Source organism: Cryptotermes secundus, unplaced genomic scaffold (genome assembly GCF_002891405.2).
Source record: "Cryptotermes secundus unplaced genomic scaffold, Csec_1.0 scaffold160, whole genome shotgun sequence".
Taxonomy (NCBI): domain Eukaryota; kingdom Metazoa; phylum Arthropoda; class Insecta; order Blattodea; family Kalotermitidae; genus Cryptotermes; species Cryptotermes secundus.
The window spans coordinates 3,123,809-3,150,941 of NW_019745080.1; the positions used below are offsets into that span (position 1 = coordinate 3,123,809).

The 27,133-nt window shown below is 39.2% G+C and overlaps 3 protein-coding genes across 3 annotated transcripts; all 3 read right to left on the reverse strand.

Annotated features, from left to right (window-relative positions):
- Window positions 1–5,039: 5,039 nt before the first annotated feature.
- LOC111874858 (histidine-rich glycoprotein-like) lies at window positions 5,040–5,831 on the reverse strand. Its single transcript, XM_023870709.1, has one exon. The coding sequence runs from the start codon at window positions 5,829–5,831 to the stop codon at window positions 5,040–5,042; it is 792 nt and encodes a 263-aa protein (XP_023726477.1).
- A 2,336-nt stretch (window positions 5,832–8,167) lies between these two features.
- LOC111874859 (histidine-rich glycoprotein-like) lies at window positions 8,168–8,959 on the reverse strand. The gene has a single exon (XM_023870710.1). The coding sequence runs from the start codon at window positions 8,957–8,959 to the stop codon at window positions 8,168–8,170; it is 792 nt and encodes a 263-aa protein (XP_023726478.1).
- A 12,447-nt stretch (window positions 8,960–21,406) lies between these two features.
- LOC111874860 (histidine-rich glycoprotein) lies at window positions 21,407–22,261 on the reverse strand. The gene has a single exon (XM_023870711.1). It carries the CDS (start codon window positions 22,259–22,261, stop codon window positions 21,407–21,409), a length of 855 nt encoding a protein of 284 aa, XP_023726479.1.
- Between the last annotated feature and the right edge of the window lie 4,872 nt (window positions 22,262–27,133).

Below are 27,133 nucleotides of genomic sequence, written 5' to 3' on the forward strand. Positions count from 1 at the left end.
GTTGGACTCCACCCCCCACTAAGCGAAAAGTAGATAGATAGATAGATACTCTTAGATATGTTGTTGTTGGAATGTAAACTCGATTTCACAGTCTCGGCGTAGGGCTCAGTAGTGAGCTGTCTTGAATTAGCCTTTGATATCCACAGAAACCTGGGAATTTCTTGCACAGCCGAGCGACCATTTTCTCTTCATTTTCACCACTGTGAGAACCACGAATGCAACAAGGTGACTATTCTCTTCTGTGGAGATGCTATGCCAGTCTTTCCGTTTCCTGTCGTTTCGAGGCATATTGTCCTACTCTGCTCGTGTTCTTCCGGTGATATTAGGATTCGAAAGGTTCAGGGTTCTGCCTGAATCGTCGCTACTAATCTTAAAATAATAAATAAATAATATTTAAGTTTCTGTCGTCGTATTAACAACAGCCAGACGAATTTGGAAGTAGACCAACTTTCCGAAATGTTGTTTATGAACTACAAATATACATCATATAGTGGACAACTGTATAACATATTATTGTGTAACGAATCAACCAACCACTAAAATAAGCCTTTATGTAACCCTTATCCTGAGGGAGAAATCTAGTATATGTTAATAAAAATTCACCCCTATCATGTATTGAAGTAGAGAATTTTCTTCCAAATATACTTCACTTCCTAGTACATAATCATTCTATCGCCTCATTTATGACATACAGTGTCAGATATGATGCATTTAAACTAAAGAACTACAACTAGCTCAGGCATTTAGACCGCCTCTGTGGTCTAGTGGTCAGAGTTCCTGGCTACAAATCCAGAGGTCTCTGGTTCGATTTCCGGCGCTACCACATTTTGTGAGAAGTAGTGGTTCTTGAACGGGGTCCACTCAGCCTCGTGAGGATAATTGAGGAGCTATTTCAAGGAAATAGCGGCTCCGGTCTAGAAACCGAGATTAACGACCGTGGGGGTCCGTTTTGCTGACCACGTGACAATCCCTATTCGCTAAAGTTGGCACTAACTTCGCCGACAAGCGGTGGTCGCTCGGTCAGTATAGTTCGCTTGCGGACTAGAGGCCACGGAGTTTTTTATTTAGGCGCTGTTCGTGGCAGTTTCAATGCCAAGTAACTTCATACGAGATTTGTGATGGACGAAGTGGTACTGGAGCAGGTTCATCTCCCTGTTTCTTCGATTTTCCTCCTCTAATCCTCATTCCACAAGAGCCGGGATAGCTCAGTCGGTATAGCGACTGGCTACGGGCTGGGCGACCAAGGGTTCGGAGTTCGAGTCCCATTGGAGGCACGAATTTTCATTTCTCCATATCGTAGAGACGGACTCTGGGGCCCACCCAACCTCCTATTCAATGAGAACTGAGTTTTCTTTCCCAGGGGTAAAGCAGTCGGCGCCTGAGGCTGACCACTAATGCCCAAGAAGTGCTGAGGTCAAGAAAACGTGGATCTATATGTCCACTCCCCAGTACATCTTCATGACTTAGTGTTTAATTGTTTGAGCACAGGGACAACTTTACCTTTTTATCTTTAAATCCTCATTCCGCCATTGTTCCTCACTCATCTGTCACCACCCCTTGAAGTGTGCGATAGCCCTGGGCAGGCAGTACATTATCATATATTCGTTATTAAATTTGCGGGCTTCATCTCTGATTCTGAACTTCGCTGGTTACGAATAAACAAACTGTTTTATGTGCCATACGCGGTGATAGTGGTTAAATATGACAGACGTCAAATGAATAATTTTATAAGTAGCGTTTTAAAATGTTTCAGTAATTCAAAATATAGAACACATTGAAGAGAAAAGAAATGCATTCTACATTCTGGTAGGAAAGATTGGAGAAAATAGGCCACTGGGAAGATCTAAGCATAATAGGAGGTTGCAATTAAAATGGATCTTACAGAAGTGAAATGGGAGGTTATGAAGTGGATTATGTGCCTCAGAAAAGGGACCGTTGGCCGCCCTTTCTGAACATCGTAATAAAATTTCGGGTTCCATAACGTGCAAGGAATTTCTTATGTAGCCGTGCAACTATTATGTTCTTGTACAAAGGACTGAACTCCTTGAAGCTTCTTATTTCATTGGGGACTTGTGCCTTCCGCAATCAGTTCCGATTGTTTGCGACCAAAGAGAAATGTTCTCAGTACTTTCCCTTACATTCCTGTGCCATTCCTTGTTTTTGTTTCTTATTTACTGCCAGAATCATTTGTACTCTTTTAATTCCCTTTCATTTAGTTCTTCAAGTCTCTCTGGGAATTCGTTCTATAAAATCAAAACATTAAAAAATATGTGAAAGTGTATCTAGATTTGTTGTTCTTTCCATCAAACTTTCTTTACAAATATTTGCTTAAACGTTTTAAAGTACACTGTACTATAAAGAGATCTGTTTTGAAAACCGTTTAAATTTCGAAACTATCATACGAAATATAATATAGGCAATAATGATTCAAAATTTCTGTAGATAATGATGGATAATGATGAATTGGATACTACAATGAACGTAAAATATTTTATGGTAAAGGTAAATTTATCCCTGTAACAGGCCGTGGAGGCGCATAGGGTTGGGAGAGGTTGAGGCTCCCACATCTTCTAGACACTCGGCTAACAGATGGCGGTAATGTTAAATGTGTTATATAGTATAACACAATTTATCTGAAAGAACTGAGGAAAATGCGAGAAACATCACCACAATCCGCCTCCGGGCCAAAGAATTGGTTCCGGGAATTCCCAATTTCGGAATGCTCCTAAAATATCCAGGACGTTCGATCTTATCGTTTGATATGTTTATTCTGATAATAGCAATTTCAATGCATGAAAAGGGTTTTAATAATATTCTCATGGTTCATTGAACAGATACTTTGAAATTTCGATTTCAGACCTTCAAAATCTCTTACGGTTTCAAAATATTTCGACATTTCTCTGCAGTTGTGTGATGATTGAAAATGCTGAGGCACTGCAATTAGTAACAGATGTACAAATAATGATATATTTCAAAATCACGAATTTCTTAGTATCCAAATTACAGAATTATGTACGCTACAATATTGGAAAGATATTGAATTTGTATTCATCGGGAGTATTTAAAATTATTGTATAGTTTAAAACTATCATTAAATAAAATTGTACTAGTGTGAAAGAATATAAGCCTCATAATATTATGATTTAGCGTTTTTTCATTGTTTCCTTTGATTTTGCCCTTGGGTTTTAGCACCGTGTAGACGTGGGCACTGTTGTCTACGTTTCGGAGGACGTGCTGCCTTCATCTTCAGGGTCAAGAGAGTAAGTTCAGTGAATGATCGTATATATAGGTATCGGACCAATGACAATGGGAGGAAAACGTAAGGAGCGGATGCCCGCGGGTCAGTAAAAACAGTGGGGAGGAGATGTGCACAGGAGCGGTCGCTTTTGTTGGCGATGTCTCCAACACTCCTCATATCCACAAGGTGAAAAGTCCAAAGGAAGAATCAGATACCTCTTCTGTGTATGCACAGCACTCTTGCTAGAAATGTTGTGACCCAAACAGAAAGCTAAAATTGTCTACAGACATACTTCAATTTCAACAGCTGCTGTTGTGATTGAAGAAAATAATTTCATAACACCAGAAACTTAAATGCAGAGCTGCTGAGGCTCGTATGTGTACAAGATATCACACAATAGACCAAGATATTCCATATCCGGAACAATTCAAAGTGAAACAAAGGCGGTGAAAGAACTCAGACGACATGAAAGGTAAAAGAAGGGGGGAATATTTCTAGAAATCATCTATATAATCATCTATATGCGTAGACTAAAGCTAAATTCATCAAAGAATTTTTGTGCGTAGGAACAGATTGATGACATAGCATTTTTACCCATAGCAGAGTGTAGAATTTTAGGTTATGCAAGGAGAAATGAGGTGCACGTTTCCTTATTTTACATTCGGTTTAGACAGACTTTGAAAATACATTTGTTAAACCTAATTTAAATTCATGGAGCACTGTATTTCATTCTAGTTCGAGGATAGAGATGCAATCTGCATAAGAACGAACAACACAAGACATACAACAGTGAAAATGGCTTAATTCTAGAGCTGCATACTTCCGCTTTATAAACAAAATAAACATTTTACTGTTTATTTTTAGACGAACTCTCTCTGCCTGCATTAAGTCTGAATCCAGCATTAAATTTGTCCCCTTGTTTATAGAGCGGACATCGGGAACAGAACGGGGGATACGTGAAGGAATGATAAATAATGGAGCACAAGCAGTAAATGCGTTTGATTTAACTCATAGGATGAACGTTTATTGATCGTCTCACATCCATATTCAGGTCGCGAGACTAACTGACGCACTCTGCAGGGCGATAACAAAGAACATAACAACAAAATAAAACAATATAGACACATCGGCATAACAAATAAACTTGAACCAAAAATATAAGAACATAAAAAAGTAACTGATAAAATTGTTAATTAATATATAGGTTAGTACTAAAACATTTCAGTGTGGAGAGGATACTGAATTCTAATAAGCCAGAACTCACGAAAGCTTTACCGTGAATTGTAACGAATATCGAAAGATGAATATACTTGGGCATTAAAATCTTACACAAATTTACGTTACACAAGCAGCTGACTGAAACAGATTATTAAAAGATGCATATTTACGCCACTCACAGTAATTTTAAGATGATATTTAAATAATCTAATGTTTAGTACTTTCTTCCCCTCTATCTGAAAATAGTAAATATGTCAGTTATCCAGACAGGAGGGATTTCTCTGTCTTCCTTCTTAAAACGTACATACAGAGAGATAAGAATTTTGTATCTCTTTTTCAGACGATTCCTCTGTAAGTGAAAATAATTTATACATAATGTGTTTCCAGAAAGTATTCAGAGAAGATGAAGTTTAGAAAAATTTAGAATTCATTGAATTACTCTAGACGTGAGTTGTCAGTAATCCTGCCCCTTCTAACCGATAGGAGACCACCGTTTGTCGCGATGTGTGTCCCCCACCACACATACAAGAGACACAGCATGTAGTCGACGAGAAGACCACAGGAGAGCGAAAGAGGATTCAGCTTAGCCGTGTTTGCCGTGTCCATGATGGTAACCCCAGTGTTTGTGGTCTTCATGGTCATGCTTCTTGCCGTAGTCCGAATGGTGTCCATGGTGATGTTCATGGCCGCCGCCCCCATGGTGACCGTGGTGATCATGATGGTGGTGTCCCTTCTCATGATGACCCTTCTTGCCGTGGTGGTGGTCATGATGTCCCGAATGGTGATGGCCTCCCTTGTGATGGCCTCCCTTCTTGTGGTGATGTTCATGATGATGACCACCATGCTTGCTATGATGACCCTCGTCGTGATGTTCGTCGTAGAAATCTTTGTGTTTCTTGTACTCGTCCAGTTTGTGAATCTCGTGGTGTCCCTTGGTTGAGTGTCCCTTTTTATAATGGCCCTTTTCACCGTACCCGTGCCCTTTTTCGCCCTTTTCACCCTTATGATGGTGATGATGATAACCATCATCGTGATGGTGATGTTTTTTATGTCCGCCATGTTCGCCGTGATGACCACTGTGACCCTCTTTGTCGTGGTGGCCCTTCTTACCGTGTTCGTGATGATGATGTCCTTTGTAGCCCTTGTCATCCTTGTGCCCATGGTGATGATGGTGGTGTTCGTGGTGTTCATCACCACCACCTTTCTTCCAGTGATGGTCGTGATGGGATTCTGCAGCCACTAGATCGGATTCCGACGCTTCTAGGTCGCCACCGTCGCGGCGGCTGATTTCTCGGGAGTTTGTGACATGTATCAGGCACGCTGCTCCAAGTACCAAGAGGCACAGTGGCAATCTGCAGCCCACTGCAGTAGCCATCCTGTCACACTTACAACTGAACAACACAGCACTGAATGATGGCATTCACTTGCCCAGTTCTCTATTTATATGGTTATAAACTTTCTGATCAACGACACAGAGAGGAGAGAACAGTTTCACATCCAAGCTCTGTCGTTCTTCTTTTTTGTGTGTGTATGTTTTATTGCGAATGCTTGGCAAGAGACGGGGGAGGAAGTGGAGGAGGATTCCGCTCTGTCCAATTCCCTCCTCTCCTTGTCATGACGTTGAGTTTTCGAATGACGGCCTCAATGCCCCCCACCCTCTTTTCCTAGTCCAAAACATTGTTATAGCTTTCACTTTTTTCCTTATCGCCAAAGCTTAATCACCCAAGTTAAGTTTTAGATCTCTGTACACAAAACAGTAACGACAAACAAGAAAAAAAAATCAGATGAGGAACTGCAAATTCAATTTCCCTGAGCCGCTTGTTTGCAGGCGGTACCGCTCAAGTGTGGAAGTTGGCACAACCGACACACAGTTCAAGAGCGGTCTGACCGGCCGCCATGTTATTGCTTGTATAAGGCACGGTAATTGGGTTCTCACCCAGTTTAATCCATATAAAACAACTGTTATCATGTCTACACCAGCTTACATAATTGGATCTGATGAACCGAAACAGAAATTATTTAACGTTTTAAGTAGGTTGCTTGCTTTAGCAACCAGAGAAATTAAAAAAGGAGGCCACAGTAACATCTATATTTGTAAAATAGAAACTTTATTTCACTTCTTTGTACGAAGTCTCGCTTTTAAATTGTCCGTTCGATATACAGTTCAAATTATTCTTGAATAAAAACTGGACTATTTATGGACGTTGCCACATTTAACATGCTTTTTTCTCGAAGGTAGATTATATGTTAATTTTATTATTATCCACTTCAGGACTTCTCAATTATGAAACTGCTGTAACCTGTAAATCCTGCTCTTAATACGTAATCATTTATCAGTAGCCGTTGAAATTTCAACATTGAATTTACGAATAAAAGTACAGTATTCATACACTTTTATAAACCTTCCTAGTTTCGTATTTATTTTCATATACTTTAGTAGTCATGATTCCTCATTAACTTTCATATTGTTGTTTTGTGTTAGACATAAGATAGATGCAGTTACATACTGCATGCACACAGCTGTGAAATATGATAGTTCGCAGAGGATTAGAAAGTTATTTATGTAGAAACAGAATTTGTTGTTTATTATTTATCATATTTACTTGAATATATTTTCCCTTATCCCTTCTTTCTTGTATTTATGAGAACTGTTCATATATCGCAATTGTGGCGGCCTAATGGCGGGAAGAATATTTCAAGCTGAAGCAGAAAGACGCGAGAATAGTGTTGTGTGTGTTGTTGTATCAAAAATAGAATTAAAGAACAATTTGTTATTCATTTATTTACGTGGTATTTTTCAACGATTGATCTCAGTCTACGTTGAGGTCGAATCCAGCTTAAATTTGTCCCCTTGTTTGCAGAGCGGACATCGGGAACAGAACGCGGGATACGTGAAGGAATGATAAATAATGGAGCAAAAGCAACGAATGAATACGTTTCATTTAACTCATCTGATGAATATTTATTGGTCGTCTCACATCCATATTCAGGTCGCGAGACTAACTGACGCACTCTGCAGGGCGATAACAAAGAACATAACAACAAAATAAAACAATATAGACACATCGGCATAACAAATAACTTGAACCAAAAATATGAGAACATTAAAAAAAGTAACTGATAGAATTGTTAGTTAATATACAGATTAGAACTGAAAATATTTCAGTGTGGAGAGGATACTGAATTCTAATATATCAAAACTTGCAGGAGCTTTACCGTGAACTGTGTCGGTTATCAAGAGTATATACTTGGGCATATGAATCTTACATAAATATACATTACACAAGCAGCTGACTGAAACAGATTATTAAAAGATGCAAATTTATGCAACTCACAATAATTTTAAGAGAATATTTAAACAAACGAATGTTTAGTAATTTCTTCCCCGCTCTCTGAAAATAGTAAATATGTAAATTTTCTTCTTAACCCGTCTCTACAATGAGATAGTAATTTTGTGTCTTGTTTCAGACGATTCTTCTGTAAGTGAAAATAATTTATACATAATGTGTTTCCAGAAAGTATTCAGAGAAGATGAAGTTTAGAAAAATTTAGAATTCATTGAATTACTCTAGACGTGAGTTGTCAGTAATCCTGCCCCTTCTAACCGATAGGAGACCACCGTTTGTCGCGATGTGTGTCCCCCACCACACATACAAGAGACACAGCATGTAGTCGACGAGAAGACCACAGGAGAGCGAAAGAGGATTCAGCTTAGCCGTGTTTGCCGTGTCCATGATGGTAACCCCAGTGTTTGTGGTCTTCATGGTCATGCTTCTTGCCGTAGTCCGAATGGTGTCCATGGTGATGTTCATGGCCGCCGCCCCCATGGTGACCATGATGATCGTGATGATGGTGTCCCTTCTCATGATGGCCCTTCTTGCCGTGGTCGTGGTGATGATGTCCCCCATGGTGATGGCCTCCCTTGTGATGGCCTCCCTTCTTGTGGTGATGTTCATGATGATGGCCACCATGCTTCTTATGATGACCCTCGTCGTGATGTTCGTCGTAGAACTCTTTGTCCTTCTTGTACTCGTCCAGTTTGTGAACCTCGTGTTCTCCCTTGGTTGAGTGTCCCTTTTTATAATGGCCCTTTTCACCGTACCCGTGCCCTTTTTCGCCCTTTTCACCCTTATGATGGTGATGATGATAACCATGATCGTGATGGTGATGTTTCTTATGTCCGCCGTGTTCACCATGATGACCATGGTGGCCTGATTTGTGATGATGGCCATGTTTACCATGTTCATGGTGATGGTGCCCATGGTGGCCCTTTTCATCTTTGTGCCCATGGTGATGATGGTGGTGGTCGTGGTGTTCATCACCGCCACCTTTCTTCCAGTGATGGTCGTGATGGGATTCTGCAGCCACTAGATCGGATCCCGACTCTTCTAGGTCGCTACCGTCGCGACGGCTGATTTCCCGGGAATTTGTGACATGTATCAGGCACGCTGCTCCAAGTACCAAGAGGCACAGTGGCAATCTGCAGCCCACTGCAGTAGCCATCCTGTTGCACTTAACTGAACAACACAGCACTGAATGATGGCATTCGCTTGCCCAGTTCTCTATTTATATGGTTATGAGCTTTCTGATCAACTGCATAGGGAAGAGAGAACAGTTTCGCATCAAAGCTCTGTCGATACTTTTTTTTTCTGTATATATGTGTTTTATTGCGACGGCTTGATGCGAAACGGGGAGGAAATGGAGGAGGCTTCTTCTGTGTCCAATTCCTTCCTCTCCTTTTCATGACGTTCAGATTTCGAATGACAGCCTCAATGCCCCTCACCCCTTTTGCCCGTCCCATACATTATTTTAGCTTTCACTTTTTACCTCATCGCCACGGTTTACCCACCCACGTTAAGTGTTACATCTCTGTAAACAAAACAGTAAAGACAAAAAAAAAATACAAGTGAGTAACTGCAAATTCAATTTCCCGGAGACGCTTGTTTGCAGGCGGTACCGCTCAAGTGTGGAAGTTAGCACAACGGACACACAGTTCAAGATTGGGCCTGACCGGCCGCCCTGTTATTGCTTGTATAAGGCACGGTAATTGGGTTCTCACCCAGTTTAAACAGGCGAATTTCAAATTCCGTATAAAACAACTAGTATCGTGTCTACGCCAACTTACATAATTGGATCTGATGAACCGAGACAGAAATTATTTAACGTTTTAAGTAGGTTGCTTGCTTTATCAACCAGAGAAATTAAAAAAAGGAGGCCACAGTAACATCTATATTTGTAAAATAGAAACTTTATTTCACTTCTTTGTACGGAGTCTCGCGTTCAATTTGTCCGTTCGATTTCCAATTAAAATTGTTCTAGGCTAAAGGCTGGACTTTTACTGGACGTTGCTCCGCGTAACTTTCTGTTCTCTTAAAGGTAGATTATACACTAATTTTATTATTATTCACTTCAAGAGCTTTGAATTTGGAAATTGCTCTACCCTGTAAATCTTGCTCTTAATAGCCATTAGTCATTTGCCGTTGAAATTTCAAATTTAAATTTAAGAATACAAGTACAGTATCCATACACTCTTATAAACGTTCATTGTCTCGTAACTGTTTTCATATACTTATATCATGATACCGTATTAAATTTCATATTGTTGTATTGTGTTAGACGTGAGACAGATGTGCTATTTATATATTGCATGCACGCAGCTGTGAAATATGATACGTCACAGATTAGAAATTTATTTATGTGGAATAATAATTATGTGTTGTTCAGTTACCTTGTTTCTTTGTAAAATATTCTCCCATATTCTTCTCGTTTTATATAAGAATAATTAATATATTATAATGATTTTCAGTAGGAATCTCGTTGAAAAATAGAGAAATCTGTTGGCACGTCTTTCGGGTTAAAGGAAATTTTATTGCAAATTTTACAGAAAATTTTTGATTAAAATTTAACCTCTGTTGTACAATATTAGTGAAATATTTGAATCGGAATAATTTCGATAGAATATAAATTAATACCGACATATTCTCCTTATGCATTCTTTATAGAATCTTAATAAACTAAAAGCAAAGTCAAAGATAATTCACTCACTTATTTCAGGCATCTCCCGGAACTCAACTACAAACAAAATACATCATGGAAACCCAAACGGAGATCCATACCAAACCTGATAAAAACATTCAAATATATGAAACATGTACTGCAACTCTACAACACGAATAAAACCACATGTTCACCTACAGTACCAAGAAATCCGCACGCTGAACAGTAACATCCTTAAATAAAAAGGGACGTTTCCGCGTGCCTAATAAACATCAAACATCACGAAGTCCATGTACGCTACTTAATAGCTTAAATGCGCAACCCCCTCCCACATTTTCAAAAAATTAAAAAATTAAATTCTATTTTTATTTAATTTTATTTCACTACTAGATTTTATCTTTGAACACCTTTAACACGTGTAACGTTTAGCATGCATTATTCTAGATATGCCCCTCACAAACTTAAACTTAAAATTAAACTTTATTATTAAAGTACACGTCAATAATCAACAATTTAAAAGACATGAAGAATATGTCACTCACTAAAAATGTATTTTAGTACTTTATGATGTTAAAATAATTAAAATGTCAATTGGACACTAAATGTTTATTTTATACATTAAAAGTTTAAGAAATTCTGATGATCAGTTTTAATAAAATATAAATATATAATGAAATATAAAATATACCTTTAGTGTTCTATTGACATTTTAATGATTTTAACATCATAAAGTATTGAAATACATCTGTAGTGAGTGACAAGTCTTTTAAATTGTTTCATTATTAACGTGTGCTTTGATAATAAGGATGATGTCTCAATACAGCAGGATGCTGAAATATAATATTAAAATTAAAAATTAGACTGTAATATTACTGATAAATGTAATAAATAGACTTGGTCCTCGACTTACGACCGAATTCCGTTCTGACTCACAGGTCGTAAGTCGATCTGGTCGTATGTCGGCCATATATTTATTAACAGTATTTTTTAAACTTTCTAATCTTTTTATCATCTTTATAATTTATTTTTAAAAGCTTTTACATTTTAATCATCTTTTATTTTTCATGTTTTGTGGTCGTAAGTGAGGCCGGTCGTAAGTCGGCGACCAAATGTAGATCCATTTTAATGATTTAATAACGACATATATAATTCATAGAAACCACCTGATGGTGATCTTGATTGATCGAAAGAGATAGTGGGATGAAATTAAATTATATTTTATTTTGGGTTTATAATCTGCTGTCGTGTTTGCTGCCCCTAAGTAAATCTTTGACATTTGTTCGTCTCTGTCAGCATAATTAACATTTGAAACAGTTGAAGGTACGCAATTTAGAGTGCATTTTGGTTGGTTATACAATAAATGTTTTAGGAGACGATAATTTTGTATAAAGTCAGTTTAGTGTGGAGCACCTGATGATCTATATATAGGCTGTAAAATTTCTCAGAAACAACACATAACAGGTAGAAGCCGCAAGTAAAAATAATAAGCACCTTTTTCACGTTGCAGATATACACGGAGTATAAGAGGAATGACTCCCATAGTGGAGGAACCATGCGTGGGTTTGAATTGGGACATATAAGATGAATATCTTAACAAGATTTTAGTGTATAAAATTTATTATAATTGACGAATATTTTTAAGTATTTTTAAATAATTTTACAATGACATAGTGGCAAGCAATGCAATAGATTAACGTAAATGGAGCACCTGATGATGGCACTCTGTTGCCGAAATATGTTGTGAAATAACAGGTGAAATTGAGTGCACTACCAGACGGCCACTGTATACATATCATGGACGAAAATCAGTGCAACAGGACGCTAAAATACGACATTATGTAATTCGAATATTAGATGCAATGCAAAATAATTTCTAACAACGCCGTAACTAATTCCCTATCTGCTCTTTCACCTAAACAGGCCATGAAATAACAGTGCTTCTGCAGAACTAAATATTTCAAATTTTGTATTCTATTTTATTAAATGGAAGTTCTTGGAAGTTATCTCAGTTATTCATTCTCTGACTGCCCGATCACTGTTCAGATTTCAAGGATTTGTTCCCTGAAATACTCATCAAACATGAAGTAAGTTGACCTTTAATCTGAAAGAGCACAGTGACCTTAAATCTAGGAGGATATTAAAAATTAAATCTCCAATTACTGTAGAATCCAACATCAAGATCAAATGCCGTGACGTCAATTTTGTTCGATAAAAGGATCAAAAAACATATGTCAGCTCTTTATGCATTCTTTCCCTTCACAGGGCACTTTGTGCATTACCTAACTTAAAACGAGGTAAAATGTATTGGAAAGACAGAAACAAATCAAAATTTTATTCGTGAGAATATTAATAACAGATTAATTTCTAATAATACTTGCTACTCGTCTATTCAGTTCAGGAACTTTTGTCTTCTTTTCTGCTGTCTAAAAACGTAGCTATTAAAATATACAAAACTTCAATTTTACATATAGTTTTGTATGGAATGAAACTTGGTCTCTGATATTACGGGAAGAACATAGAGTGTGGGTGTTTGAGGTCGGGATACTGATGAGAATATTTTGATCAAAGAGGGAAGACATAAGAGCAGGCTGCATAAAATTTCACAATTAAGAGGCCCCAGAAATTTTACTGTGGGACAAACATAAATACAATGATCAAGTCAAAGAAGACGAGATGGACAGGGCATGTAGTGCCCGCGGGAAAGAAAAAGACTGTATACAGGGTTTCGGTACAAAAATTAAAAGAGAGAGATAACTAGGAAGAACTAGACATAAGTGGGATGATGATATTAAAATGGAACTTAGAGGAAAAAGATGGAATGTGGACTGGACTTATCTAGCTCGGGATATAGAGCAGTGGAGGGCTCTTGTGAGCACGCAATGAACCTTGCAGTTTCACAAAATTCTGGGAATTTCTCGACAGGCTGAGCAACTGTTCACGGGTCAAGAAGTACGCTACTCCAAGGGGTCAGTTAATTAGCCTGTGTATTTATAAATACAGGGAACTAGATTTTTATGTTTAGTAGAGTGACTAGTATAGAGCCTGAAGACCGGAATTCAATTCCTGACAAGAATACATATTTATTTCTTGCCTTTACGTTCAAACCCGGCTCTGGAATACACACAGCCTTCTGCACAATGAGAACCCGAGACCCTCTGCCGGGCGATACAGCAGTCGGCGTGTGAAGATGAACTCTGCCTTCCAACTAGTGCAAAAGTTAAATATGCTTGGAGGTGTTCATGGCATGGTGCTTAATTAAGTAGGGGGCATTTATGACTATACTCTTTGAATATTTATGCTCTCTACGTTTCTCAACAACCAGTATTCACGAAGTCCAGATGTGAATTATTTACTGGGCACTGCAAATGCTTGATTTTGACAGTGAAATGTACCATAGCGTTGACTTTCATGTTTATTAAAAGTGTATAACAGGCATGTATTTTAATTCGTAAGTTCAACAAATATTTTTAGGATGACTGTAAAAGGTTCTCAGACGAAATGTGTGCTGAAAGCACGGTATTTTTTTATTGTAAGCCAGTGCAGTTCGGAGATAGTTCAACGTTACGGAGGAAAATATATCCTCCATCTTGAGGGTCGAAGAGTAGCTAAGCAAGAAAATAGCAGAAATATGTAGCAAGCTGAGCTCGGGATCCTGAAAATGGAGGCAAATTATATAAAGCTCAGCTTGTTGCCTGCATCTGATTTATTCTTGCTTGTCTCACTCTTCAAGCCTGAAGATGGTGGCAGTGTTTTCCTCCGAAACGTCGGGCTCTCGACGAACTACACGGCTCCACAACCCAGACCACAATTTTCATAGCCACAGCCGTGAGAACCCCAAATCCAACACAATACAGTATGTTGTACTGTATAAAATGCAAGCAACGATTAGTCTGTAGTCATTTATGAACAAGATTAGGTCTATAAGTACCGAGAAGGATGACGTAAGCTGTAAAGGTGTTGAGAGTCCGTTAGGTAGATTCCGCGATTCAGGTTTTATATTTCTTTAGTCACGTTTCTGTTACGGATGTTGTCAGCAGCTCGGATAATACAGCTCTCATTGGAAGGACGATCAATGAACGATGAATTTGGAATATACACGGAAGGAAACTGCTGTGGTTTTCGTTTTAAGGTACTATCCCAGCTCTTGCCCGGAGGGAATGAGGAAAACCGCTGCAAACTTAGACCGCTTTATCCGGTATCCCAGCCTAGAACCGAAAAAGGGACCTCTCGGCCAGAAGTCGTTACTGCACTAACTAACGTAATCGAATGTGTCCGATTCGGATATCGGACGGGGTAATTTGTTAGCCTGACTGAGGTGCTCCGTTGTTTAGTCTCATTGCTTCTAGACGAATACCGAACGGTATAGCACCGTGAAATAGGCCACGAAAACTCTCCTAAGCTATTCAATATAACTGAAAGGTGTTCTTCATACCTTTAATGCTACTCCAAATAGCAAATGAGGTTCATACTATCTATCTATCTATCTATCTATCTATCTATCTATCTATCTATCTATCTATCTACAGTTCTACGGCTCCTTGTTGGATCTTGGCAGCTTTTTCAGTTTCTTGATCGTACACACAGTCGGTACTCAGCCTCATGAGGATAACTGAGGAGCTATTTCAAGGAAACAGCGACTCCGGTCTAGAAAACCGAAATTAATGGCAGTGGGGATTTGTTGTGCGAACCACGCGATAACCTCTATCCCCTAAATTTGGTACTAACTTCGCCGACAAGCGGCGGTCGCTCGGTCGGTGTAGTTCGCTTGCAGACTAAAACCACTGAGTTTGTTTCTACACAGACGGTTGGACTCCTTGGACGGGGGATCAGCCCGTCGCAAGGCCGCTACCTGCACACAGAACAGCACAAACACAGAATAAACACACACAGACATCCATGCCTCAAGTGGAATTCGAATCCACTATCCCAGCATTTGCGAGGGCGAAGACAGTTGATGTCTTACACCTAAGGTTCATACAATGCCGTTAAAGTACCTAAAATCCCATTTACATAGCTACAAACTATGTACTGAAGGAATGTTTCTATGCTGCTATTTAATAATAACGCAGTGTTTTGTTTTTGTATACTTCAATTCTGAGTAATGCTGTTGTAAAACATCTTGGACGGTACGTCATACCTTGAGAATTTAATTTTATGGGAAAAGTCCCATGTGTTCAATGAGATCTCCTGTCTGACGATTTTGGATTTCATCTTATGTTGAAAACAGTGTCTAGTAAGTTTTTAATGATGATATACGAATTGCGTCACTATCCTAAGATGGCGACCTCTGAAAGATATTCTAGATCCACAGTAAAATGGCCGGCTAATAGACCTATATAAAAATTCAATATTCACCTATTCTTACAATTGTTTTTGCCTTTTTCGCATAGTGGGGGGGGGTGGAGTCCAGTTGGGTTCACTCTGCACTGCGGCCACTGATTGGCCTATTGTACCTGCCCCGGGTGATTATGATGATGGAGAATTTGGTGGAATGAAGATGGGCAGGGGAAACTGAAGTAGTCGGAGAAAACCCGCCCCAGCGCCACTTTGTTCACTACAAATCTCACTTAACCAGACCCGGGATTGAACCCGGGCCGCCACGGTGGAAGCCAGCGACTGACCACTTTGTTTTTACCTTAATGACATACTGATGATGGATCATCAATATCTCTAAATTGTCATACTAAAATATGAAAGAGAGACAGTATATTCAGAACCTGGCTACCTGGTTTATATTAATTCTATAATTTTACAAATAGATAACATGGACGTAATTCTTCTCAGTTCTCACGTATATAATTGCTGACGGGACATTACAATACATTTAAATTGGACTATTCGATTCAGTAAAGTATTCTAATTTAATTGGTAATTATTGCTTCTATTTTATACACTTAATTATTATGAATAATTATTTTAAATCCTTTAATACTGAACAATAAGCAGCAATCATATCAGTGCAATGGCTGCATTCAGCAGGGGGCTTATTGAGTTTATTTCCATATTTTTTTCTGTACAGACAACAGTAATTTTGATGATGATGATACGAAAATTCATAGATTCCTATTTAAATTTTATGACTTTTTTGCGTATCGTATTAATCACCATAATTAATTGGATCGCATAGGGAAACAATTAATTTAGCTCATTACGCTGCCTTCCTCTGTCTTTTCTCCCCAATAATTCGCTTAGTGGGGGGGGGGGAGTCCAACTGGGTCCACTCAGCACGGCGGCCACTGATTAGCCTATTGTAGCCTTCCCCGGGTGATTATGATGATGGAGAATTTGGTGGAATGAAGATGGGCAGGGGAAACCGAAGTACTCTGAGAACCCCACCCCAGCGCCACTTTGTCCACCACAAATCCCACTTGACCAGACCCCGGGATCGAACCCGGGCCGCCGCAGTGGGAAGCCAGCGACTAACCGCTTGAGCTATGGCGCGGCCTTTTCCGCAGTAACTTTCAAGATAATTTTACCATTAAAAATGCTACTTGTGGGGTATTGCGCCGTGGAGGAAGTACGTTGGTAAACTCTTCTAGAGTATACAGCTTCAGATTCAGAAGATGGCATTCTTCATATTAACCTCTAATCCAATGTAATTTTACACTTTTTAGTTAAATTTTAAAGTTTAGGCTAAATAAAAGACTAATCAAGAATCGTTATTTAAAAATACTATTTTATAATAATAATATAAAATTATGATGATCAGACTTCAAAAATGTTATCCTATGAAGCTGTGTCCTGTATAAATTCACCTGAAGATGGAAACAGCAGGTTCCTCCGAAACGTTGACTTATATCTATAAAACTAAACAATGTAATGGCTAAAACACAGCACTCTTCACATGCACCACCAGTAAGAATCTCGTATGCCATTGAAAAATCTAGACAATATGTAGCTCTGCACCGGTACACCCTGTTTTATCACAATATTTCTACGCCTTTGGCTTGTAAACTAACGTCGTGGTTGATTGATTAGCACTCCGGCTTTGTATTTGGGAGGTCTTGGGTTGAAATCTCGGCCAGAAGACCAGCTATACTGATTCAGGATTTTTGTTTTCCTGTCGCTTCAAGCAAATACCTCAAATCACATTACAACTGCCCTCTTTCACGTATCTATTAAGTATTCAGTAATCATCGTGTCATTCGATGCTATGTAGTCTGAGCTACTATCAGCGTCCGAAAACAAACCAATGAGTTGCTTACGTATGGGACGAAATCGACCGTGCTTGACAGGCAGTTCAGAGAGAAGACGTCAAGGTCAATATGTAAGGCGGTGGATGACACTTCCAGTAACCACTTGCTTACAGTTTCGCCGGGTTTTCGTAGAAATGTGCGCGGTCGGGTTTCGTTGATAAGCTTATAGTACTTTGTGTGTGTTTGTGTTGCTTAATAGGTGAAATATTATATAATGTGATCAAACAGAGTATTTGAAACTTACTAAAATGTATTATAGTGAAACAGCAATTGAAATGCCTTTAAGATAGGTAGGCATTCATTTCCTGCCATTTCTGTTATGAAGGTTAGATTACGAAGTTTCTCAATGAAGATTACGCAGGAACTTGCACTGTTATCGGGCAACTGTGAAGCAATACTGGATTCAGGTGTCAGGTGTTATTTGAAACCACTGCTTCTTTGTTTATTTTTGTGTTGCAAAGCCTGTGGGACTATACGATAAAGGGAACAGGTTTGGTGTTGGATTTGAGGTTCTCACGGTGCTAAACATAACGAGAGCAGCTTTCCTAGCTGATGATTTTTACTGTTTCCACAGCATGGATGAAGCTGACATTTCCTCAGTCTGCAGCCTGGTAAGTTATTAACGCTTGTATTTTTCAGTCGGTTCTTCAGCAGTTTACAGTTTTCACTGTTGCTGGTTTACCTTATGCATAGTAGCCTTCTATAATCCTGCTTGCAACCGTAGCATTTGAACCATACATGATAAATAATAATTAGTTTTCAAAGCTTCGTTGCAATATAGAGCATATTACTTGCCCGAATAAAAATATTCCCCCAAGCAATTGCAAATAAAATGATTATTTAAATACACCAACAATTTCTGTAGCTGTTAAATTGACAGACCAGTGGCTGGTTAATGAAACTTCAGTTTCATTATACAAGATCAATTTCTTTACTAGCTGAGCTACTATTAGCTTTTCAAGGGCTGTTCCTCATGACTTTAGTCAGAAAAAGGTAAAGTCATTCATATGCTTAATGAAGTATTTGGGAATAGAGGTGTAATTCTCCGGAGTCTTAGACTCTGTGCTAGATAGATATGCTGGGCCAGATTCACACTCCGACCGTTCTGCCCCAGGGCAATGAGTGCCTTGTATCTGTTATGTAGGAGGCTGGTTTGTCCCCAGAGCTTCATTGAACACTACAGAGTAGACAAAAATTTCTGCCTTATCCAGAGTAGGAACATTTAATTAATTAGATAGTAAATACTTATCTATCTAGATAATGCTGTCAAAGTAATAATTTCATGAGCTGTGCATTTGCATTTAGGATCAGTGATACAACCAGTTAGCAGTCTTGATGCAAACAGGATAATGGGCCTCTAACCCAGCCTAATATTATGTTGGTTCTTCTTCTTCTTCTTCATCTTCTTCTTCTTCTGTTGCTTCCATTTGGAGGATAGGGCATTCGTGAAAACCTTCGTTTCACTTCAATCTCTTAATCTAAGACAGTCGGTAGAACTCCTTGAACAGAGGCTCAGTAAAATCGCAAGGCTGCTACCTACTACAAACATAGAATAAACCCACACAGACATTCATGCCTTGAGTGGGATTCGAACCCACGATCCCAGAGTTCAAGCTGGCGAAGACAGTTCATGCCTTCGACCGCGCGGCCACCGTGGATAAATGTTGGTTAGACACGTTAAACCCCCGTTTGGAATCGATTCCATAACATCTGTGTCTTAATCTGTCATTTAAAATAGAGTATCATGGGAAAATAAAATACATTATAACAAAATTACCCGCAACATTTATTATGGCGGAGAAAGCCACTTCATAGGCTGGCTGCGATATCTGGTTTATGCAAGAATGAACTTAGGTCACAGTCTGTGCAGCGTTTCTTTGGACCGCATATGCGCTTCTGTCATGTTTCTCATTTAATAACTGATCTACCCGGAATTTCACGAGTATAAGTAATAAGTATATTGAAAATTTGTAATATTTGTCTTTTTTATATTAGTGAGGTAAGAGAATTGTAAAAAAAAATAAGTAGTTACAAAGTTCATTCTCCCCAATTTGTGAGTTATGTAAAAACACTTTATTTTGAAAATGCTGAAAATTAAATATCATACGATAAGAGGTAGAAATTAAAAATAACAGGATTATATTTCTCAGTCTCTGTAAACTTTATCAACGCATAACTTCAATAAGCTCGGAGGAATGGTTGAAAAAAATCTGCCGTTTTTTTTTTTGGGGGGGGGGGGGANGGGGGTAATTGATAGTTAAGTATTTCGTAAATAATGATGAACAGCTGTGGAGCAAGAAAAGGCTTTTTTTCAAAGTTCTATCAAACGTTACGTAGACTGGTTTTTGATCAAAAAGTAAAAAAAAAAAAAATATTTGGGGTTTTCCAAAATTTGAGGGGGATGTTCAAGTATCTGAAACCTCTCCAAGTAGGTCGAGTACCATAATTACAAATTCGACCAACACAGGTGCAGCGGAGTGTAAATATCTTGAGAAAAAGTAACAGACACGTTCTTCTTTATAGAGGAACTAGATTCGCTTCACAGTTAAGTGGATAGCAAAGAGAATTCTCGCGTGAATGCATTGCACAATTCTCTTGTATTCAGGCGGTTCTGGACTTGAATCTTGAGCCGGAGAATGGCTATTCTTCCGGGGGGGGGAGTGGGTTCGTAGTTTTTCTCCATTCTTCCAGAGAAATGCTGGGAGTGTACCTAAAATTATGGTCCCCCCGTTTCTTTCCACATCCTTTTCATTTCATTATTCACAGATCATACAACTGTCCAGTGGTATATAGATCTAGTTTCAGCTACTGACAGCATTGTTAAATAAGCGACAAATAAAATTAATATTCATCTTTTAATCCACATCGCCCAAATCTTCAGTGGTAAACATTTCCACTGTTAGTAACTTTGTTAGTAACTATATTCTTGGAGCAGAATTTATCTTGAGAAATGTAGTGCCCTAGTAACAAGACTCAGACACTGGTGGCTGTGCTGAACCAAATAAATGTAATCCACACCCAGTCGCTCTATTTCCTCGTGATAATATTATTTCCCCATCTACGCCTATATCTTCCAAGTGATTTTTTCCCAAGCGTCACATATATCACAGGTAATAATTTAGTCATTTACAGTCCACTTAATAGAAGCGCATTTTGATGATTTTTATAATTATTAGTATATATGTTTCTAATCATTCAAATTCAAGTGGTTCCGTTTTTCTGGAAGGAGATTTATAAATTAGGGTTTCAATAAACAATATTTTTTTTTCAAAGGATGTCACAAAATATTTTGTGTAGATTTGAAAAGGAATAAGATTTTTTCAATAAACATGTGTATTTTCTTTGGTTGTTATTACATTCAACAACAAAAATAACTAGTGTAAGAGTTAACAGTCAACATAACAACAAAACGGAGCTAGGTTGAATTCTTCTTCGTGGACGTCAGTTCTTTTTCTGAATAATTTAAATTTTATTTTTCGTGAGTGTAACATAAATTTTGTAACCAGTAATTGCCGATTTTCACCACTTATTAGTAATGACTTGTTTGTTGATGCTGACAACACTTGAAATAAATAAACATAAACCGTGGCCAAAATTACACTCCTTCCTTGATCCAAAGAAGAAGTAAATACAGGTAGCTAGGATCGTTACGTACTCAGTGACCACTCTAACTGATATGTCTTCTAAACCTGAAACTTGGAAGTGAGTTGCAAAAACATATGCTGTATATGAATGCAGTTGGAATGTCACTGACTGTTTAGTGATGTCCGTGTCCATGGTGGTAGCCCCAGTGCTTTCCATCATGGTGACCACCCTTCTTGCCGTAGTCCTCATGGTGTCCGTGATGTTCTTCGTGACCGTGGTGACCCTTGTGGCCCTTATGTTCATCTTCGTAATGACCCTTGTCGTGGTGACCCTTCTTTCCGTAATGATCATGATGGTGACCAGAATGGTGATGTCCACCCTTCTTGTGGCCACCTTCCTTCTTATCATGATGAGCGTGGAAGTCGCCATGTTTGTGGTGGTGGCCTCCCTTGTGGTAGTCGTCGTAGAATTTATGTTCCTTGTGAAATTCATCTTTGTGAGACTTGTGGTGGTAGCCATGCGTCTTGTGTCCCTTCTTGTGGCCACCCTTCTCCCCGTATTTCGCCCCCTTATGACCATGCTCTCCCTTATGGTGTTCGCCATAGTGGCCAGCCTCGTCATGATGTTTCTTTTTGTGGCCACCGTGGTCGTGGTAGTGTCCACTGTGATGTTCCTTGCCGTGTTTACCGTGGTGACCCTTTTCGTGGTGATGATGATGTTTGTGGCCCTTGTCTCCTTTGTGGCCGTGGTGGTGGTGGTGGTGAGCGTGGTGTTCGTGGCCACCTCCCTTCTCATGGTGGTGGTCATGATGGTGTGATGCCGCAGTTTCTAGATCCTCGACTTCCTCGGCAACCTCCTTCACCGGTATCAAAGCAGAGTTCTCTCCTTGTAGTTCCGTTTCTTCCAGTGACCCGGAAAGAAGATCCAGGGAACGGATTTCCCTGGCTGTGCACACTGATTGAAGGAAATACACAGCTCCGATAAGGAGAAAGGCTAGGCGCCAAGGGCGCCACAGTGACGTCACCATTGTAGCACTACCCTTCCAAACAGTGTTGTAATGACACCTAGTCCCGAACTGTCTTCCGATCTATGTGCCTCCTCTATTTATATTACAGTTTTCGATGACTACTCCGCCATATGCAAGTTTTCTCCTTATTTGTCGAGAAGATCTTTTTATTCTTTTTCTCTCACTGAACTCCCTCTCCATCTCTTCCCCTTCTTCTCTTTGTTGCCATGGAGAGATTCTCCGCTCAGCCGGAAAGATCTATCACCCAGTAAGCGAGAAAATCAGCGGGCTACAAAACATGGCAATAATTTCATGTTCACATCAGTTTCCGCTACTACTCACGCCTCTTGGTGACGTGGTATTCATTCAGTAGCAGTGAAAATTACATTATAGATGGTCATAACATGCCTTTGACTCATTACGTGACGCTATACAGCACCGAGGACAACGTCGTTCTTGTCTATATATTACGTAACTGACGCTCAACCTGATAAATCGTTTTATTACACCATTTTCAGTGAGGAGAGCAGCTTGCTTCACATCGAACACAGTTTTAAAAATACGAGCTTCTGGTCTATAAAGCAGTAAAGTTCGATAGATATCGATGTTTCGGATACACATATTGCTTACATCTTCAGGGTGAAAGCTATGTAAAGCAAGAGGCGAACAACACTCAGGCGGCAAGCAGTTTTCCACACTTCATACATTTCCAACAAACATAATATTTTGATTTTCGTCTGCCTCTTGCTGGTTCTGCTTGCTATTTTTCCTCGGAAACATCTGTGGATTTCTATCGAAGTGTACGGCGTTACTACCAAAAATATCGTACTCTTCTTTGTCCCAGTTGTGAGAGCGTCAACTCGAACATAAATTCTTGTAGGATTTAAGGTGCTGACAGCGGTTATTACGAAAACCTCTAAGTCATCTGACGTTTCGGAGGAAAATGCCTCTATCTTCAGGGTCGAAGGATAAGCCAAGCAAGAAACTAGCGTGGAGCAGATACCAAGTAGGGGCTTCCACTGCCCATTTCACGCTGGTTTCTTGTTTGAGAACGGAGTTTTAAGTAGAGTATTCGGAATGAAAATTGGGGAAGCAACAGGAGGCTGTGGATAACCTGATGGAAAGAGACCACTTCGAAGACCTAAGCGTTGATGGGAAAATAATAGTTTAAATGAAGTTTGAGAAATTGGATGTGAAGATACGGAATTCATTCATTTGGTTTAGGATCTGGGTTCAGGGACGGATAGTTGTGAAGATAATACCTTAACTTCGCGTTCCATAAAAATTACAGAATTTATGATCTAACTAATAGACTATTAGCCTCAAAGCAGGGACTAGCGTACACTGAGTGCCCTTTTGGACTCCTGTTACTACCTCGACCCTTCTATCTTTAACAAATCCCTCCACTCCGCCACTTATATTAAGAATCAAAATTTAAAATCAAAATATGTGTTTCTATTTCCAACATGTAAATTGGAAATAATTCTTGTATTAGTTTACATCTGTCAGTGTCCTAAAGAATCATAAAAAATCTAATTTTCAACACTGCCAAGAATTTCGACAAGTATTGCTTGTTTTGCCAGAGGAGTTTTCTCTTCGATATCATTATCCTTCATGGCCTGTCTGAGGATCAAGGCCTATTGTTCAGACACACTTTAAGCCGTTTTGTATGGTAGGATTGAGAAAACGTCGGTCGTGTGTTACTCGTATGTATAAACATACATATTTATGTGTTTATGTCCGTCTTATTAATGCACCTTTCGTAAATATTTAATACCCGTGTGATTATTGTCACACTGTCATATTTCATTCGTTTGTTTTTATTATAAATACATGTTTTGGCACAAATGACCATCTTCGTGTGTATTGTATGCCATAAGTCTATTCACTGTATTTTCCTATTATAGAGTGTAGCACTAATTAAAATTAATTAAAAGTTTGAGGTTAAAATATCGGTAAAGGTAGTCCCTGTCTCCCGGAGACACGAACTAGCTCTATCGATTGGGCCCAACTGATTAGGTTCCACCGGAAGACGGAGACAGAATCCAGTCTCGGAAACGTTGTGTTTTAAATAAAAACAGGATGATGGATAATGTCCAGAATCATAATATTTATATTAATGTACCATCGCCACAAACTTTTAGATCTTATTAAAATATTTCAGTTTAAAATTAATTACAACATGTTTAAATTTGAAGTGTATAATTAGCAGAAGTTTTCCTCTTTGGAGAATGGTCACTGAAGTACACCTGACATACGTGGGGTTCCGATGAACTTCTGCTATCGGTGTCTCTTTGTCTGATGTGAATTCTTGGCCGTGGAAAAAAACTGCAGTTTGGAGGTTCAGCGACAGTTGTGCAGTACAGATTTTCGATGTACTTAGTTTGCCGTTGTTTCTTCTTTAATGGGTGTGGTGTTCGTGGTTGGTGAATGAATATAATATAATATGTTACATGTATATATATATATATATATATATGACCGCCTCTGTGGTCTCGTGGCCAGAGTTCCTGGCTACAGATTCAGAGGTCCCGGGTTCGATTCCCGGCGCTACCAGATTTTCTGAGAAGTAGTGGGTCTGGAACGGGGTCCACTCAGCCTCTTGAGTATATTTGAGAAGATATTTCAAGGAAATAGCGGCTCCGGTCTAGAAAACCGAGATTAAGGGCCGTGGTGATCCGTTGCGCTGACCACGTGACATCCTGTACCCAAAAAAGTTGGAACTAACTTCGCCGACAAGCGGCGGTCGCTCGGTCGGTATAGTTCGCGGTCTACAGGTCACGGAATTTGTTTGTTTTGTTTTTGTATATATAATCTAAGAGTACCAAGGCGTAGGTAGGTGGACAATATTAAAATGGATCTTAGAGAGATAGGATGGGATGGTATGGATTGGATTGATCTCGCTCAGGATAGGGACCAGTTGAGGGCTCTTGTGAACACGGTAATAAACCTTCGGTTTCCATAAAATGCTGGGAAATTCTTGAGTAGCTGCAGAATTGGGTTCTCCTCCAGAAGGGCTCAGGTCCATGAGTAAGTAAGTAAATAGCACAATAGGCCACTGAGGTCGCGGTGCAAAGGCCAAGAAGGCCTACCCATCATATATACAAGAGCCAGGATAGCTCAGTGGTTATAGCGATGGGCTACGACCTAGGCGGCCGGGGTTAGATTCCGTGCAGATCATGATTTTCTCTTCCTCATAGCGTCCAGACTGACTCTGGTGCCCACCCAGCCTCCTTTGCAATGAGTACCGGGAGCTCTTTCGCCGAGGTAAAGCGACAGGGACGTGAAGCTGACCATTCACTTCCATCTAGCGCCGAGGTCAAGAAAAGTGAAGCTCTACCTCTGTTTCTCGTGTCTTCATAGCACAGTGCTTAACTAATTAAGAAGAGGCACAATTTACATTTTGATGTATAATCTGAGTAGCCGCGCGGTTAAAACGGTGTCCATGAACGAATGTTTTTGAACTCTATTCTGCTTGAAGACTTCTATCTTCTGGGATATAACGCCGTATAGTTCGTTGGAAGCCAACCGTCTTTTCGGATGAACGTATAGCCTCATTCTTCAGAAATGTCTTGTTACCTGCTTCATACTTGTCTTCACCTTTGACCTAGAAGGTGAAGGCGATATTTTCCTCTGAAATGTCGGTTGACTTTAATGGGACTACACAGCGCTATATCCCAGAAGCCAAAATTCTTCATAACCACCGCTGTGAGAACCTCAGATCATGTAAATTATATTCTATTTAGTTCAGTTTAGGAATGAAACTTTTTAAAGTCATATTGGTGACGTAGACTCTGTTTTCCGTTGTGTACAAATGGGAGACATAAAGCGAATATTTACAAGTTAAACTCACCGAGATGTTAAGATGAACCAATGCAAAGCTGATGGTACTTCCTGGTAGCAAATTTGTTTGAAATTGCCCTCTTCCGGTGTAAAGCATTGCAATAGACCAGGCTTCAATATGGATAGTAAGTTAGACATTTTGTTTTGTCGGGCGTATGTGATGCATACGTCGTTTCTAGGATTGCCTTTACTCCCTCCTTCAGTGGATCTGTTTCATTATACCGATTAATTGTTATCGTTTGTTAGTGCGATGTTAGTGGCAGTGGCTGGAGTGGAATTTCGGAACACTATTAGCATACTGGCCTAATATTAAATAATATCGGGTTCGGTAATAATAACAGAATAAGTCATAATAATAATAATAATAATCGCTCAGTTAATTGGCAGACATTCTCCTGAAAAAAATATGAGTCAACTCCAGAAATTTAATGTATAAGTTTTTTCTCTTTGTGGGTTATTTAACGACGCTTCTCAGTGTCGGGACTATACAGAGTGTCCCAGGAGGAAAGCTCAATATCTTGAGAGGTCATAGTATCGGTCATTCTAAGCAAAAAAGTGTATATGTTCATGTGTCCTACTCCGAGCGGTTTCCGAGATAGAGCTATTTCACTGTTCAGTACACTGTACACTGTACAGACGAGCAACACGCCATGTTCTTACGCTAGTTGCAAAGTGCATTGATGTTAGCGACGTAATTTTCGAAAATGTATTATATTAAGTAAATTGTACCAAATTTGTCATTTGAAAAATAAATGCTTATATTAGAAACAGTACGTAATATCTTTCTTTTCAACAGTTTTGGAACTGTACAGTGAAATAGCGCTATCTCGGAAACCGTTCGGAATGGGACACATGTACGTATACAAATTTTGCTTAGAATGACCGGTACTGTGACCTCCCAGAATATTGACCTTTCCCCTTGGGACATTCTGTATAGCGTGTGATGATATGATGATAGATGAATAAATAACAGGAATGAGTTTAGGAGGAAGCGGTCACGGACTGATGGATATACTAACCTACATTTGCCTGGAAGGACTGAGGAAGGCA